At 53.8% G+C, this 15,006-nt stretch overlaps 3 protein-coding genes across 3 annotated transcripts; all 3 read right to left on the reverse strand.

Annotated features, from left to right (window-relative positions):
• Positions 1-605: 605 nt before the first annotated feature.
• LOC309834734 (heterogeneous nuclear ribonucleoproteins A2/B1-like) lies at positions 606-1,637 on the reverse strand (the record flags this gene model as incomplete). The annotated part of the gene is made up of 1 exon (XM_082673752.1): positions 606-1,637. One exon carries the CDS (start codon positions 1,635-1,637, stop codon positions 606-608), a length of 1,032 nt encoding a protein of 343 aa, XP_082529878.1.
• A 1,736-nt stretch (positions 1,638-3,373) lies between these two features.
• C1QC (complement C1q C chain) lies at positions 3,374-8,443 on the reverse strand. Its single transcript, XM_082654494.1, has 3 exons — positions 8,287-8,443; positions 7,816-8,007; positions 3,374-4,216 (listed from the first exon to the last, which is right to left on the reverse strand). Exons 2-3 carry the CDS (start codon positions 7,994-7,996, stop codon positions 3,660-3,662), a joined length of 738 nt encoding a protein of 245 aa, XP_082510620.1. The 5' UTR covers positions 7,997-8,007; positions 8,287-8,443; the 3' UTR covers positions 3,374-3,659.
• A 3,204-nt stretch (positions 8,444-11,647) lies between these two features.
• C1QA (complement C1q A chain) lies at positions 11,648-14,696 on the reverse strand. Its single transcript, XM_082654495.1, has 3 exons — positions 14,577-14,696; positions 13,467-13,636; positions 11,648-12,390 (listed from the first exon to the last, which is right to left on the reverse strand). The coding sequence occupies exons 2-3, from the start codon at positions 13,627-13,629 to the stop codon at positions 11,816-11,818; spliced, it is 738 nt and encodes a 245-aa protein (XP_082510621.1). The 5' UTR covers positions 13,630-13,636; positions 14,577-14,696; the 3' UTR covers positions 11,648-11,815.
• Between the last annotated feature and the right edge of the window lie 310 nt (positions 14,697-15,006).

Raw genomic sequence — 15,006 nt, forward strand, 5'->3', positions numbered from 1 at the left:
CAATTCAAAAGCTAAGAAACTGTTTCAAAAGCATTTTTTATAGTCTTTCCTCCACAGGAAGGTAATGTTCTTACATAATTGAGTCCACTCACAAAATGGCTCTGTGTACCTGCTGTGGTGTCTTCTCCCATATCCCTGCATGACTGAGATAAGAGTTTCCTGAACACTGTTATTTCGATAACCTAAAGCTCTTCTGTTACCTCTGGGCTCTAATTCTCTATTTATACAGTCAAGCCCATGGCAAATAAGAAGCTCAGTATCATCTTGTCTGTCCATAACCCCCACTTCCTCCATTGCCTCTTGGACCATAGCTTCCTCCACTGTATGATCCCCCCATGTTCCTGCTACCACTCAGTTTTCCACTCTTCAGTAATTTGTACTTAGAAGTTTCTGCTTATAATCCTCCAAATCACTGTAACTTTTCTTTTAATTTTATTTATTTATTTTTGGCTGTGTTGGGTCTTCGTTGCTGCGTGCAGGCTTTCTCTAGTTGCGGCGAGCAGGGGCTACTCTCCATTGCGGAGCATGGGCTCTAGGCATATAGGCTTCGGTAGTTGTGGTTTGCGGGCTCTAGAGCGCAGGCTCAGCAGTTGTGACACAAGGACTCAGTTGCTCCGCAGCATGTGGGATCCTCCCAGACCAGGGCTTGAACCCATGTCCCCTGCATTGGCAGCTGGATTCTTAACCACTGTGCCACCAGGGAAGCCCCAATCACTGTAATTTTGACTTCCATAATTCCTCCTGCTGTAGTTGTCATAACCAGCTCTGGAGCTCCCATCCTGGTAGCCATATCCACCACCATATCCTCCTCGCCCTCCTCCATGCCCAGGGCTACCCCCCAAATTGCCACCTCCAGGTCCTCCTCCAGACCCATGATAGCCATCCCCAAATGTATGTCCTCTTCCATATCTGTCAGATCCTCCTGTAAAGTTCCTTCCTCCAAAGTTTCCTGCTCCAAACTTTCCACCACCACCATGAAAACACACAAAACCAGCGTTTCTTCCTCTTCCACTTCTAGAACATGGGCCTTCTTGCATTTCTTGTCTAGACAAGGCCTTTCTTACTTCTGCATGATGACCATTGACGGTATGATTTTTCTGCAACACAACCTTATCCACGGGATCATGGTCATCAAAAGCAACAAACCCAAAACCTCTTTTCTTGCCTGACTGCCCATCAGTAATTATTTCAATGGCATTGATTTTTCCATATTTCTCAAAGTAATCTCTAAGATGACGTTCCTCAGTATCTTCTGCAATTCCACCAACAAACAGCTTCTTCACAGTGACAAGAGCCCCCGGCTTTCCATAGTCCTCTCTTGGGACAGCACGTTTGGGAGTAACCGTTTTCCCATCAGTGGAATGAGGTCTGGCAGCCATGACAGCATCAACCTCAGCCATGGATGAAAACGTGACAAAACCAAATCTTCTTGATTTTTGGCTTACAGGGTCCCGTACTAACACACAGTCTGTGAGATATCCCCATTGCTGGTAGTGGTTCCACAGACGTTCTTCTGTGGTTTCAGAGCTCAAGCCACCAATAAAGAGTTTACGGAGTTGTTCCTTTTCTCTCTTATTCCTCTCCAAAGGAACAGATTTTGAAGTTTTCTTCATCATGGGCTTACTAGCTTCAGCCATTTCTCCGAAACTCAGGGGGATGAGGGAGATCTCAGGGCACTAACAGGAACCGAACGGGCCCCTGCGCTATGGTGAGAACACAAACCTGGTCGGTCCTGACCCTGCGGTCAGAACTTCCACTGCTCCAGGAAAACTCTAGGAGCACCTCCACGGGGACCTGGCGCTGCTGCCTCTGGAGCCGCTGCCGCCCTTGAATCAACCTTGAGCAACTTTCAATTTTTCAGAATAGGTTGATTGGTGAAACAGGTCAATGCAGGTTCCCCCAGTCCCAAGAGCTGTCCTGTGACCCACTCCTGACACGTAGACAGCCTGTAGCTGGAAATAGCAGTCCTCCCCAAACCTTTGTATAACAGGCTTGGGTCCAGAAATCTGTTTTTTATTTTATAAATAAGTCTGCAGGTAATTTTTTGCACCCCCAGATTTGGGAACCTGGGCTCTAACAAGTCATGAGTCTGTGGTTCATGTCGGTGGAGGACGCTGTGGGGACACGAAGGGGAGAATCAGAGAAGGCTTCATGGAGGAGGTGATCTTTGTGTTGATTCCTGACAGCTGAGTGTGTATTATCTAAGTGGACGGAGGATTTGTATGAGTGGGGTGGGGGCTCTACAAAATGAAGGAACATCATGGGCAAAGCTATGGGGGTGTGAAACAGCTTCCTTCAGGAACAAAGGAGCCAAAGTGGATGGCAGTGGCTGGAGAGCTGAGCTCCAACCTCTGCTGTTATAGCCCATCTCATGCCTTTGTGAGCTCTGTGGGGCCTTGTGGAACCAAGCTGAGAGCCCAATCAGGCAGGGGTGATTTTCCCTGGCCTGAGTGAGCCTTGGGTTTCACTGGGCTCTGAGGCCAGACCCTCAATCTTCACAGGAAAGTTACACTTTTTATCTTTTTGAACCTGAACTGTCAACCCCTTTTCGTGGTGAGCGCAGCGAAAGGGCAGCAGCTTACGGCCGGCTTCCTGGTCCTCCAACAAGGATCGAGGCAGCTGGGCCCAACTGTCAGGAGTCTCACAGTGAAACCCTGATGGCTTGTGGGCAGTAGTGGTTTGGATGGTCTCCTGGGGGCCCCCAGCGTCTCAGTTATTTGGGGAAAATCAGACATCCGGGAGTCAGATTCTCACTCTCTCCCTCACCCATCCATGCCCACCTAGAGCATAATTACGAATATTAAATCATTTAATAGGTGGGTTAGCGTAATGCCTGGTGTATAGTGAGTGCTCAATAAATGTTAGCTATTATGATTGTTTTACTCATTCATTCGCTCTGCTTTTAGTCATTCATTTACCCACCATTCATTCATTCATTCACCCCAATTCACTCATTAATTCAGCACAAATTCATTGCACATCTTGCCTTCATCTGTGCTGGGCCTGCCTTAGCCCAAACCCCTCCTGTGATGGGTGCTCCCAAAACTCAACATCGGTCAACACAGGTCTGGGAATTCAAACACACTCCCGTTTACCTGTGAGCACGAATACCTTTAATGACAGCAGTGCCTCTCACCCAAACAAGTGACAACAGATGGCCCCTTGCGGACCCCTTGCAGCCTTCAGCCACATTTGACCATCTCTCTCCCAAATGGCCAAATGGTGCTGAGTGTCTCTACCTTGGCACCAAGCTTTACTGAACACCAGCTAGATGCCTGAATCTGGAGCCCACACATGGCTGTGGCAGGGGCAAAGTGGAAGATGAAGGGAACTACTTCTTAGGGAATTGGCAGTGAGGATTCGGAGCCATGCATAGCCTTTGATTTAATTATTTATTCATGTATCTCTCTGTCTCTTCCAAGACTTGGAAAACACTAATGACAGTATCAGAAGGTGTTGGTTACGTGTCAAAGCAGTGACTCCTGAAGGAGCTTGGAGGAGGGAGAGAACTCAGGGCAGGAGGGCAGAGTGGGCTTCCTGGAGGAGGAGTCCATCCAGTGGCAAGAATGACCTGAGCAAGGATGTGTGGCCCAGTGGGTTCTTGCAGGGAAGCTGAGGGAGATGGGGTGGCCCCGGGGAGTGGAGCAGGCCTGCCTGCCCTAGTCAGGGAAAAGCAGGAAGCCGGAGAAGACACTGTCGGAGCCCTCGGTGCCCACCATGCCGTTGTAGTCGTTGACCGCCAGCCACACCTGCTCGCCCACCTTCATCCGCAGCAGCACACTGCCTGAGCTGACCTGCTTGGTGTTGGTCATGTGGTCACAGAAGGTGGTCACCTTGACACCGTTGCGGTACAGCTGCACACACAGGTTGGCCGTGTGTGACGTGTAGTAGACAAAGTAGTAGAGGCCGGGAACTTTGCAGGTGAACTTGCCAGTGTTCGTGTCGTAATCCCCCTGTGGGTTTGTGATGACTGAGTTGAACTTGACCAGGCTGTTGGGCGCTGGGAACTGGACTGTCTGCCGTGTGACAGTGAATACTGACTGGTGATTCTGCTTGTACCTGCCCTCATCGCCCGGGTCCCCAGGGGGTCCCATGTTGCCGGGATCCCCTGGAATCCCAGGGGTTCCCATGGGACCATTTTTCCCAGGATAGCCAGGTGTGCCAGGATCTCCCTTCTGACCCTTTGGTCCTCGTGTCCCAGGGATAGCTGGGATTCCTGGGGAGAGAGCAGGTGGGAAGGAAGTGATGGGGCAGGGGACAAGGAAGAGGGACAGGGCTATGCTCTAGGGGACATGCCACCAGGGTTTGGTCTCTGGACTCTCTTTCCCCCTGAGGGTGGCCTACTCACCTGGGCACAGTGGGCAGGGAGAAGAGGGGAGAGAGACCCTGGTTCAAATCCTGCCTCCCCATGGTCTTGCCCTCTGACCTTGGCTGCAGCACGGCCCCGTCTCTTGGCCTCAGTTTCCATGTTTGTGATGGAGAGGAGGGAAGGACCAGCCAGCTCAGGAGGTGGCAGAGCTGGGCTGCATCTCAGAGAGCATGCCAGAGGCCACGACTGTCAGCCCACGGACAGCATGCAGCCTCAGATAACTCTTCACCTAAAAGTCTAGGTTCTTAGTTTTTCTTGACAAACATCAGAAGATCGGTCAGAGGCAGATCTCCTGGAAAGGTCCTAAAACTTAAGCTCTGGGCCCCATTTACTTGCACTGGCCCTTTCAAGGCCCTTTGCATAATTTTACATTTATAATTTTTTCAACTTTTTATGTTGAAATAATTACAGATTCACAGGATGTTGCAAAAAAATAAAAGGACAAGGGGGCTTCCCTGGTGGTGCAGTGGTTGAGAGTCCACCTGCCGATGCAGGGGACACGGGTTTATGCCCCGGTCCGGGAAGATCCCACATGCCGTGGAGCGGCTGGGCCCGTGAGCCATGGCCTCTGAGCCTGCGCGTCCGGAGCCTGTGCTCCACAAAGGGAGAGGCCACAGCAGTGAGAGGCCCCTGTATCGCAAAAAAAAAAAAAAAAAAAGGACGAGGAAGTCTCATGTACCCTTTACCTAGTCGACCCCAATCTTACATAACTAAAGTACAAAATCAAAACCAAGAAATTAACCTTTGTAGGACCCACAGAGCTCCACTTTTACATGCATTATTTGTGTGGTTATAGTTGTAAAACAATTTTGTAGCACGTGTAGATTTGTGAAACCTCCCCCCGCCCCCCCATCAAATTCTGTACTACTTTTCTTAAAGAGGGTCCTCAACATTTTATAAGATTCAGAGCCCCACAAAACCTGTTTCCATTTCTGAGCCGGAACCACCCAGGCCCAGGCCAGCTTAGCACATGGGATCCACCGGATGGAGCCATAGAGGCTGCCTTTCCCCAGCTGCCCCAGCCCCACTCAGCCCAATTCAGCCCCTCTGACAACTGGCCTGTTTCGACTTACTTCATGTTACATATGAGGAAACTGAGGCCAGAAACTTGCCCAAGGCCACGCAGCTGGTAGGAGGTGGAGTCAGGACTCACAGCTAAGTCTGGCTAGTCCCAGTCAGTGTCTGACTCTTGTTACCGCCTTAGTTATCTGAGCCCCTATGAGCTTCTTCTTCCCTTGTCCAAACCATACTCATCTTTTAGGGCCTGGCTCCAGTCTCCTCTTCCAGGAAGCCCTCTCTGACCACCCCTGCTGGCCCTCGTGGCTGCTTCCTCCTCCGACTTCCTTTGGGGTGGGTGTCTGTGCAGACCTACCGTGACGGATCTTCTGCGGCTTGTGAGCCTTTTAGATCCCAGGGTTAGGAGTGGGGAATCAGAACCCAGCAGACCTAAGCGTCAGGCCACGTGATCCCGGGCAGGTGATCTCCCCTCCCGGAGCCTCTGTTTGCCCAGTTGAGATAAGGGCATAATAGAACGGATCCCACAGAGCTGCTGGCAGAGTGGGGTGGGAGAATGCCTGTGCCGGGCACCTCACAGGCAGTGCTCAGTAATGTCAGGTCTCGGTGACGGCTGTCAGCTATGATAAGCAGGGCTGTGTCTCATGCTTCAGGTTGACCTCCAGCAACCAACTGGGAGGGGGGGACACGGCAGTGGGGAGGGGGCCTGAGAGGCAGTGCAGGGTAGCGGTTAAGGGCATGGCCTTGAAGTTGGACAGGATTCCAGTGTGTGACTGGGGGCAAGTTGCTCAATCTCTCTGAACCTCAGCTTTGACATTTGTAAAATGGGAGGAAATCGTTTCTTCAAAGGATTTTGGCCTCAGTTTTCTCATTTGTAAAATAGAGTTAATTTTATCTACCTCCTGAGATGAATATACGTAGAGCACTTAGAACCACGCCTGGCACAAATTAAGAGCTAAAAATTGGTGTCCGGGACTTCCCTAGTGGCGCAGTGGTGGGGAATCCACCTGCCAGCGCAGGGGACACGGGTTGGATCCCTGGTCCGGGAAGATCCCACATGCTGTGGAGCAAATAAGCCCATGTGTCACAACTACTGAAGCCCGCGTACCACAACTACTGAAGCCTACGCACCTAGAGCCCGTGCTCCGCAACAAGAGAAGCCACTGCAATGAGAAGCCCGTGCACCTCAACAAAGAGTAGCCCCTGCTCTCTGCAGCTAGAGAAAGCCCGCGCACAGCAACGAAGACCCAAAGCAGCCAAAAATAAGTAAATAAAAAATAAATTTATATAAAAAAAATTGGTGTCCATCAGTCATCCCACACAGTGAGATGGCCAGAGGCAGCTGTGAAGTACAGGGTCCTGGAAAAATGGCAGACCTGGGGGCTTCATTTGACTCACACTGAATTGGAGAATTCCTTCTGGAATGTTGGTACAATTCCACTCTATTGCCAGGAGGGAAGATGACAGTGGGAAATTCCTAAGGACATCCCCCTCCACTGGCTTCCCTTGCCCAGTGCCTCTGCCACCCCTGTCACCTCTGCCCAGCCGCACCCCAGCCTCCCCCATGGCCACTCTGGACACATTCCACCCCCAGATGTGCACCTACTCTCAGACAAGTCACCAGCAGACTGCAGTTCTCACCCAACACCAGTGCCTGTTCATGTCCTCAGCCCTTTTCACTCGTGCTAGGGCTTGCCCATGAATCTCCAACAGACGATTCTGTGACTGTGATCCTGACTCCTTACTCCCTACCCCTCCAACTACCCAGAATCCTAGGGAGTGAAGGGAGCACACATCTCTGATAAAAACAAAGATGACAACAGCGGTAACAACCATAGCCCACACTTACTGATACCTACCACGTGCTCGTACTGTTTTATATTTAATTTTATTAATAATCACAGCACACCTGTGCAGTAGGTACTACCATCTGCCCATTTTACAAATGAGGAAACTGAGGCACTGGGAGGTTCTATAACTTGTGCAAGTTCACACAGTGGAAAGTGGTGGGGCTGGGACTTGGACCCTGGCCACCTGGGCGTTGTGTACAGTCACTGGGGTCCATGTTGCAGGGCAAGTCGTGGAGGGGTTGGAATAAAATAGTAGCAGAGCGTTTTAGAGTTTGCCAAAGGCTTTCACCTGGATCATCTTCCGTGATCCTCCCTGCCACCTTCTAGGGCAGGTGCTCTTGTTCTCTCCCTGTTATCAGATGGGGAAACTGGGGAGGCCGGAGGCCTGTGCTCTGAGGGGGAGAGGGGCTAGACCTGCCACAAGAGTTAAGACTCTGCCCTGGGAGCAGGCATGGCCGGAGGGACCACACTCCTCGCCATCAAGAAGCTGTCCACCTTCCCCAGAGTCAGCCTCAGATGGACACTTCCGACTCCTGCCCCCAGGCCCTAGGTGACCCCTCCCCAGCAGGCCAGCAGACTCACCTGGTTCACCCTTGGGCCCTGGCAATCCGTCATGCCCATCCTTCCCTGGGGCCCCGGGCAGGCCCGGTATCCCGGCGATCCCATAACAGTCTGTGCCAGCTTGGCCCCCAGGCAGCAGTGCCAGCAAAAGCAGCAGCAGGTTTGGTACAAGGGGGGGCCAGGAGCTGGGCCCCATGTCCATTTGGGAAGGAGCTGGATGGGGAGAGAGCTGAGTTGTCCCCCAGCCCCTGGCATGCCCTCCTCACCCTCTCTCTCCCCAGGGGCCATCCTTCTCAGCCCTCAGGAGCTGACCTCCCTTCCCCGGCCCCTCGCCCCTTGGGACTGCACAATGGATGGGGAATGGGGCCTTTTCTTCAAGCTCAGTCCCCGGCTGAGCGGAGATGGGGACCCTCCTTCCTCTCACAAATCAGGCTGTCCCTGGGGTCACGTTTCAGGAAGTGGCAGCGGGGAATAGCTGCCATTTGCCCTCACCTGGACAGGTGGGAGGTTTCTGGTCTGGTCACAGAGATGTCCTCAGATCTGCTTCCCCTCTCCAAGGCAGGAGGACACCGTGTCAGTGTGGACACAGCAAGAAGGGCCTGGGCAGGCTGTGCTGTCCCCTCCCCTCCTCTCCCCAAGACCACATCCCCTTTCCCATAATTTTTCCTGACTCAGTACTTTCTCCTGGGTGCTGAGCCAGGCTGACCGCACTGATGTCCCTGTGTCCCTCCACCTCCAGGTCATGAGTGTCTGAAATGAGGAAATGTCCGCTGCCCCGGGTCTGCTGAAGGGTGCCTATCTGTGTGTGTGCGTGTAAACATCAGCCGGGCAGACTTCCCCTAGAGTCAAGTTCAGCCTGGCTAACGCCCGTCCCTGTTTGTTGCCATTTACTGTGCCTGTGACCCCGTTGTTTCACAAGATCCCTAGGGGGAAGTTATAATTCCCCCTGTACAGATGAGGAAACTGAGGCTGAGGAAAGTGAAAACCCTTGCCCAAAGTCACTTAGTGAATGGTTTCTTGGGTCCAAAGCCTTGTTCTGACCCCTCTGCTTAGCCGCCCTAAGAAACAAGCCTCACATGCACCTGTGAAGTGACAGGTCTTATTCTAGAGACTTCCACATGCCCCCTCCCATTTGCCTTACTTGGGGGTAGACATCCAGGGCAAACTTTGACAGCAGGCAGCCTGCTGTGGCCGACAGATTCCTCTGGCTACAAAGTCAGCGGCCTTGGGTTCTCCTTCCCGCCCTGCCACTCCCTGGCCCCGAGGCCTTCAGCAAACCACTGGCCCCTAGGTCTCAGTCATCCCATCTGTATACTGGGTGGTAGGGGAGAACCAGGCTTTGCAGGTTGGTGCCTCTTCCTTTGCTGGGGCTCCTGATGATCCCACCTTCCCTGTCAGCACCCCCTCCCTCACCTCCATCCCTGGCCTCTCGTCTCAGAGCCTATTATGGCTAGTGAGGGGTTGCCAGTCGAGGCCAGGCTGGCAGAGCTGAGAGAGGCCCCTCCTCTCTTTCTTCTCCTCACATGAGATTCCAGAGAGGAAGGAGGTGATGGGCAGTGGAGGGTTCCAACCCTGATTCCACTCCTGCCACCCATGTGAGTGAGTGGTTTGATCTCCCCGAGCACTGATTTCTCCTCTGTAAATGAGGGTTTCCAGTAGCTTCCATGCAGGGCAGTGCTAATGCATACACAGTGCATAGCCATGAGTAGAGTTCCAAGCCCTGCTCCTGCTTTGCTGGGTGACCCTCAGGGCCTCAGTCTTCCCAGCTGGCTCTCCACCCTCTGGCACAGGGCTGCAGAGTGTGCAACAAGAGCAACAACGTGAATGTACTTGTCCCTGGAATTCCCAGGTGGGTGGAAGGCTGGAGAGAGCAGAAATGATGGACACAGCATTATGGGGGGTGGGGGACCCGGCCAATGGCACCCAGGCCTCTCTCCCATCTTCAGTCCTCACCTCCTTCCTGCCTGGGTCCGGCTTCTCCAGCAGGTGGCAGCCTCAGCCCGCGCTCAGCCCGCCCCTGCCCCGCCCACCTGGGTTGCGGCTGGGTCCCCTCCTTCCAGAGGGGCGAGTGATTTGCCTCTGCGAAGAGGGGTGGGTATGGGTGGAATTTAGGGTGAGAAGCAGCGGGGCACTCCCTGCACCCGCCATTTCTATAGCCTGGCCTCTCCAGCTTCTTACGGGCCCTCTACCCCTGACATTGTCTTTGAGCCCCGTTGCGATGAAAGAAGCCCTTCACTTTGGGATCAGGCAGACCTGGTTCAAATTCAGGCCCTGCCACTTTCTGGCAGTGTGACCTTGGGTAGGTGTCTCCTTTCTGTGAGCCTCAGGGTCCTCACCGATTTTGCTGGGATTAAAGGCATCCATGGTTGTAAAATGGCCAGCGCACAGTAGGTGCTCACAGATCTGTTTCTCTTCCCAGTCCGTGGGTGTGTGTGTTCTGGGTGGGCAGGGGGCTGAGGAGTCAAGAACTGCTCTGGGGCTGCAGAGCCTTACTCTCTTCCTCCTGAGCCCTGAAGGCTGTTGATGGGCCTGGGCCCCCCTCCAAGTGGGTCTTGAGTGTGCGGCGAAGGCGGGCGTGGAGGTTGTGGGTACGTGAGGACTTGGAGATCACAGGCGTTTCTAAGGCACACGCATGTCAGAGGGAGAGGAGGGTGTGTGCACCTTCGTGTCAGGGGTGTGTCTGGAACACGTGTGTGTGAGAGCACTTCTGATGGTTGATGGGGGCACGTGGGTGTACGAGGTGGGTGTGCACGGGTATGACGCATGTGTATCCTTGAGTGCGTCTGTGGGTCTGGAGGCGTAAGGAGTGCGTCCAGGGGTGCAGCCGGTGGGTCGCCGGGAGTGGGTGTCTGGGTGAGGCGTAGACGAGTCTTGGTCCAGGAATGTAGGTCCACGTGCATCTCGGGAGGTGTGTGTGCAAGTGTGATGTGTATTCTTGTGCATACATGAACGTGTGCAGCACAAAGGTAAAATCGGCTTCCTTTGGGAAAAAGCACAGGGCGCTGGACATTTTCAGGACTGAACTTCTGGTCGCCTTACTTTTCTCACATACGAAGGGCATAGTGGGGCTTTTTGCTTCTGAGCAGCACCCAGACAGGCTAAGTGGGACCCTGGGAATGCACCACAAACATTCCAGACCCTCCCAGTCCCCAGCCCAGCCTCTGTGCCTGCCGGGGTCGAAGTCCAGCGCTGGCCTCGGGCAACCTGGCTTCAGGAAGACTTCTGGATGCCCTTGGATGTGCCTTTCCGGTTGAGCGTTGGAAATGACACGTGTCAGTTGTCAGGCGTGTGTCTGTGGAGGCTGGCTAGGGTAGTAGGTAGACACACAGGCTTGGGCGTCAGTAAGACTTGGAGTCAAACCCCAGCTTCTCCCCTTACACACTAACCTTGGGCTTTAAGTTTGTCCCAGCCCCCTAGCCTCAGTTTCATTATCTGTAAAATAAGGTCATAATACCCACCTCAGAGCTCAACTGTAAAGATTAAACAAACTATAATTAAGGCTAACACGTATGTGTAACCCTTACTGTGCACGAGGCACTCCTCTGTAATTTTCATGTATTAAGTCATTTAATCCTCCCAACAGCCCTCTGAGGAAGGTGCCATCAGTATTCCCACTTTACAGATAAGGAAACTGAGAGTCACTGAAGTAACACAAAATGCACGTAACTGGACACCTAGTAAGCGAAATGGCGGCCCAGGATTTGAGGCCAGGCCGATGAGGCTCCCAGGACCTGCTAAATATTTATTGTAAAATATTGAATGCAGGCCTGGCCTGCAAGCACTCAGTAATTGTTGTCATTCTTAAGCCTCCCTCCCCATGGCCAGGGTAGCAACTGAACTTCAAGCTCAGCAGACATGGACTCAGGTATTTATTCCAGGGAGAGTTCCAAGAAACGATCTTCCTTCAGGCAGCTAAAGCAACAGCACCCCGACTTTACAGAGCAGGGCATAGACACCAGAAAGGTGGAGTGAGTGGGCCAGGGTCACACAGCAGGAAGCGGAGGCCATGGTGGGGAGGGGCTCAGGTGGATGGGAAGATGAGGAAGCCGCTAAATACGCTGTCGGCCTCTGAACCCTGGTAAATGCGGCCCTTATTGGGGTCTTTTTCAATCCAGACCTGGTCTCCCTGCTGGAGCTGGAACACCGTACCCCCGGACACCACCTGGAAGAGTCCTTTGCTGTTGGCGTCACAGAAGCCCAAGGAACGCTGGACTTGGCCCCTCCCAAAGGACACGATAGACAGGCAGATGTCCCACTTGGACACCACCTGGAAGGTGAAGTAGTAGTAACCCGGCACAGAGCAGATGAACCGGCCCGAGTGGCTCTGGTATGGGCTCTCCTGGTTGGTGATGACCGTGTCAAAGATGACCACGTTGCCACCCATCGGAGGGTTCCGTCTCACGGCCGAGAAGGCCGGCTGCGGCTGGTTCTGGATGTTTCCTGGGTTGCCTTTGATGCCCTTCAACCCTGGGAGGCCAGGGGGCCCCAGGGGGCCGCTGGGCCCTGGGTAGCCCATTCTGCCAGGTTTTCCAGGGGGCCCAGGCTCTCCCTGGTCTCCTTTAAGGCCACGGACGCCTGTCTGGATACCAGCGGCCCCTGTGGGGAGAAAGGCCAGATTGGGAGTGAGAGTCCCAATTGGTCTAGTGTCCTCCAGACCTCAGGGAGGTGGCTGGGACCCCGGACGGCTGTGGGATAGAGGATGGGGGAGTGTCTGGGCCTTCAAGACATTGATTCTGACTGGCTGTGCGTGCCCTTGGGCTCCTGTCTCAACCTCTCTGAGCCTCAGCTTCTTTATCTGTAAAATGGAGAGAAATGTGAACAGGCACTTGGGAGTGTCACGTTCCGGGAAAAGCAGTCCACTGGCTTCACTGTACCCCTGCCCAGAGCCGTGCACTCCACACTCTCCCCAGGGCACTGACCTTGACTTCTTCAGACTCACGGACTACATGTAGGACGCCTGTGTGCAGACTGTTTGCAGATGCCTGTGCAGATCTTGGTGGTCTGCTATGGACTGGGAGGCTCAGGGCGATTACATGAGACTTTCCTTTCCTGCTCTGGTCGTGCCCTCCTCCCTTTCCCTTCACCCTTAGCCTTTTTTCTAGAACATGAGAGTTTCTGAAGCTTGAAGGGGCAGGGAAGGGGGAAGCAGGGACAGAGTTGTGGGGAAGCTGGAAGCAAAAAAGATAGTTGCCATGAATTGATCCCTCTCCATGTGCTAGGTGGGGTTATTTCTCCATTTTACAGATGAGGAAACTGAGTCTCAGAGAGGATCAGTAAGTCGCTCAAGGTCACACAGCAAGACAAGGGCTCCTGAGTCTAAAGCCAAGGGCATTAATCTTTCTGGTAACTGAACAAAGACCAAGGACTGAGCACAGCTTTGGGACCTTTCATATTCATTGCTTGCAGTGGCCCACTGTCCAGAGGAGGAAGGTGAGGCCAAAGAAAGAGGACCTGGGCAGTAAAGGGGATACAGAGAGGCCACTGGGGCCTGTGGACATGGCTTTGGAAGAAGGCTAGGCCCCCCTCGGCCCCTGGGACCAAGTGCAGACTGCAGAGCCTTCGTGTGTGTGGGCCCAGGTGGACTCCTGTTTCTCAGTGCCAACCCAAGCCTCCACCCTGGTGGCCAGGCGAAGCCCAGGGATGAGGGACTGGGGTTCAGAGGGAGGGCTTACCCTGCTCCCCTCGCTCCCCCTTGAGGCCTGGCCGTCCGGGTCGGCCGGGTATTCCTGCGGCCCCGTCCCTCCCATCCTGTGCTCGGCAAACGTCCTGGGTCACCGAAGAGGCCAGGGATATGGCCAGCACACCGATCACCAGCCAGCCCCAGGGGGCTTCCATGGTGTCACTGTGGAGACATGCGCAGGGCCTGGGCAGGCTGGACATCACACACTCATGCACACCCAACACCCACACTTGAACCCCCAATCCCGCCCAATTCTATCTGTCTATATATATCATCTCCCCGACCATTGCACACACACCCCCTCGAGGGCCTTCAATGTCCACCCTCCATCCAGCTCCAGGGACCCCAAACATACACAAAGAACCACAAACTCACACAGATACACACATGCAACTGAACATACCCATATAGTTACACACTCAGACACACAAACACAGCTTTTCGCTCACGCACCTACGTTAACACAATAAGCAAACTCAAAAGTCCACCACACACTCCTGGACACACAAACTGACACCCAAACTGACGTGCCCCCCCCTCACTCACCTGGACACACACAGTCATACACTCCTACAGGTGACTGAACAAATATTTATTGAGTGCCTGCTCCCTGTTTAATTTACACCCTCTCACCCAGATGGCAGAGCTGTGCATACACACCAGAATTCACAAACACCTGACACACACATCTGCTCTCTCCTCCACACACTCGGCCCCTTTCAGCACCCACTGGAGGACAGAGGGCTGACTGGCACTCTCTGCCATCCCTTCGTGGGACCCCTCTGCTGGGCTCTGACACCCCCAGCCTTTTCCCAGCTTCTTGTGTTTTGTGGTGGGGGGCAGAACCCAGGAACTTTGGTTACAGCTCATGGGTCTGTCACTACCTCCCCCCTCCCCCAAGCCCCTGGAGTTAAGGTTCCCCCACTCACTCATTCTGGGTCCTAGATCAGGGTCCCCCCAGCTCCCCCACCCCGCAACACTGTCCTGGCATAGAACCAGCCAGCAGAGCTCTCCCTCCCTCCCTGCCCGGTCCAGCCTCCTGGGCCACACCTCCTGGTTCCCTGAACTTTACAGCTCCCTCCCTGTCAAGCGCTGGCCTCACCTGCGTCTGGTCGTCGATGCACTGGATACTCCCGTCCTTCGCCCAGGGACCCCTGTGGGACACCAAGCAGGGCGGTGCTGGCCTGTGGCCAACTTTCACATCCCTTCCCACTTCCCCTTCTCCTTCCCTGAAACTACCCCCAGTGTTGCCCTAGGGCCACAGGCCTGCAAGGGACATTTTGAGCAGACCTCAGCAAGACTGAGACATGGGACATCCTACCCCAGCCACAGATGGTGTGGGGACAGGGACAGCAAGGCGGGAGTCTGCCAGGGGGGGCCGTGGTAGGGATACTGGGTAGGGCTGTGAGACCCATAGAGGCCTCGAACATCAGGGCAGAAGGAACCTTTACAAAATGAGTAACTTGTAAGACTTTTGTGATTATGAAAGCAGCATGTATTCATTGCCAAAGCTTGGAAATACAGAAATACAG

This window comes from Grampus griseus (genome assembly GCF_964374135.1).
Source record: "Grampus griseus genome assembly, chromosome: 1".
Classification (NCBI taxonomy): Eukaryota; Metazoa; Chordata; class Mammalia; order Artiodactyla; family Delphinidae; genus Grampus; species Grampus griseus.

Coding starts and splice junctions, on each gene's coding strand:
- C1QC (XM_082654494.1), bottom strand. CDS start 7,996: ATGGACATGGGGCCCAGCTCCTGGCCCCCCCTTGTACCAAACCTGCTG. Junction 4,217..7,815: donor AGGGCCCAAGGGTGAACCAG/GTGAGTCTGCTG, acceptor CTCTCTCCCCAG/GAATCCCAGCTATCCCTGGG.
- C1QA (XM_082654495.1), bottom strand. CDS start 13,629: ATGGAAGCCCCCTGGGGCTGGCTGGTGATCGGTGTGCTGGCCATATCC. Junction 12,391..13,466: donor GGGGGAGCGAGGGGAGCAGG/GTAAGCCCTCCC, acceptor TTCTCCCCACAG/GGGCCGCTGGTATCCAGACA.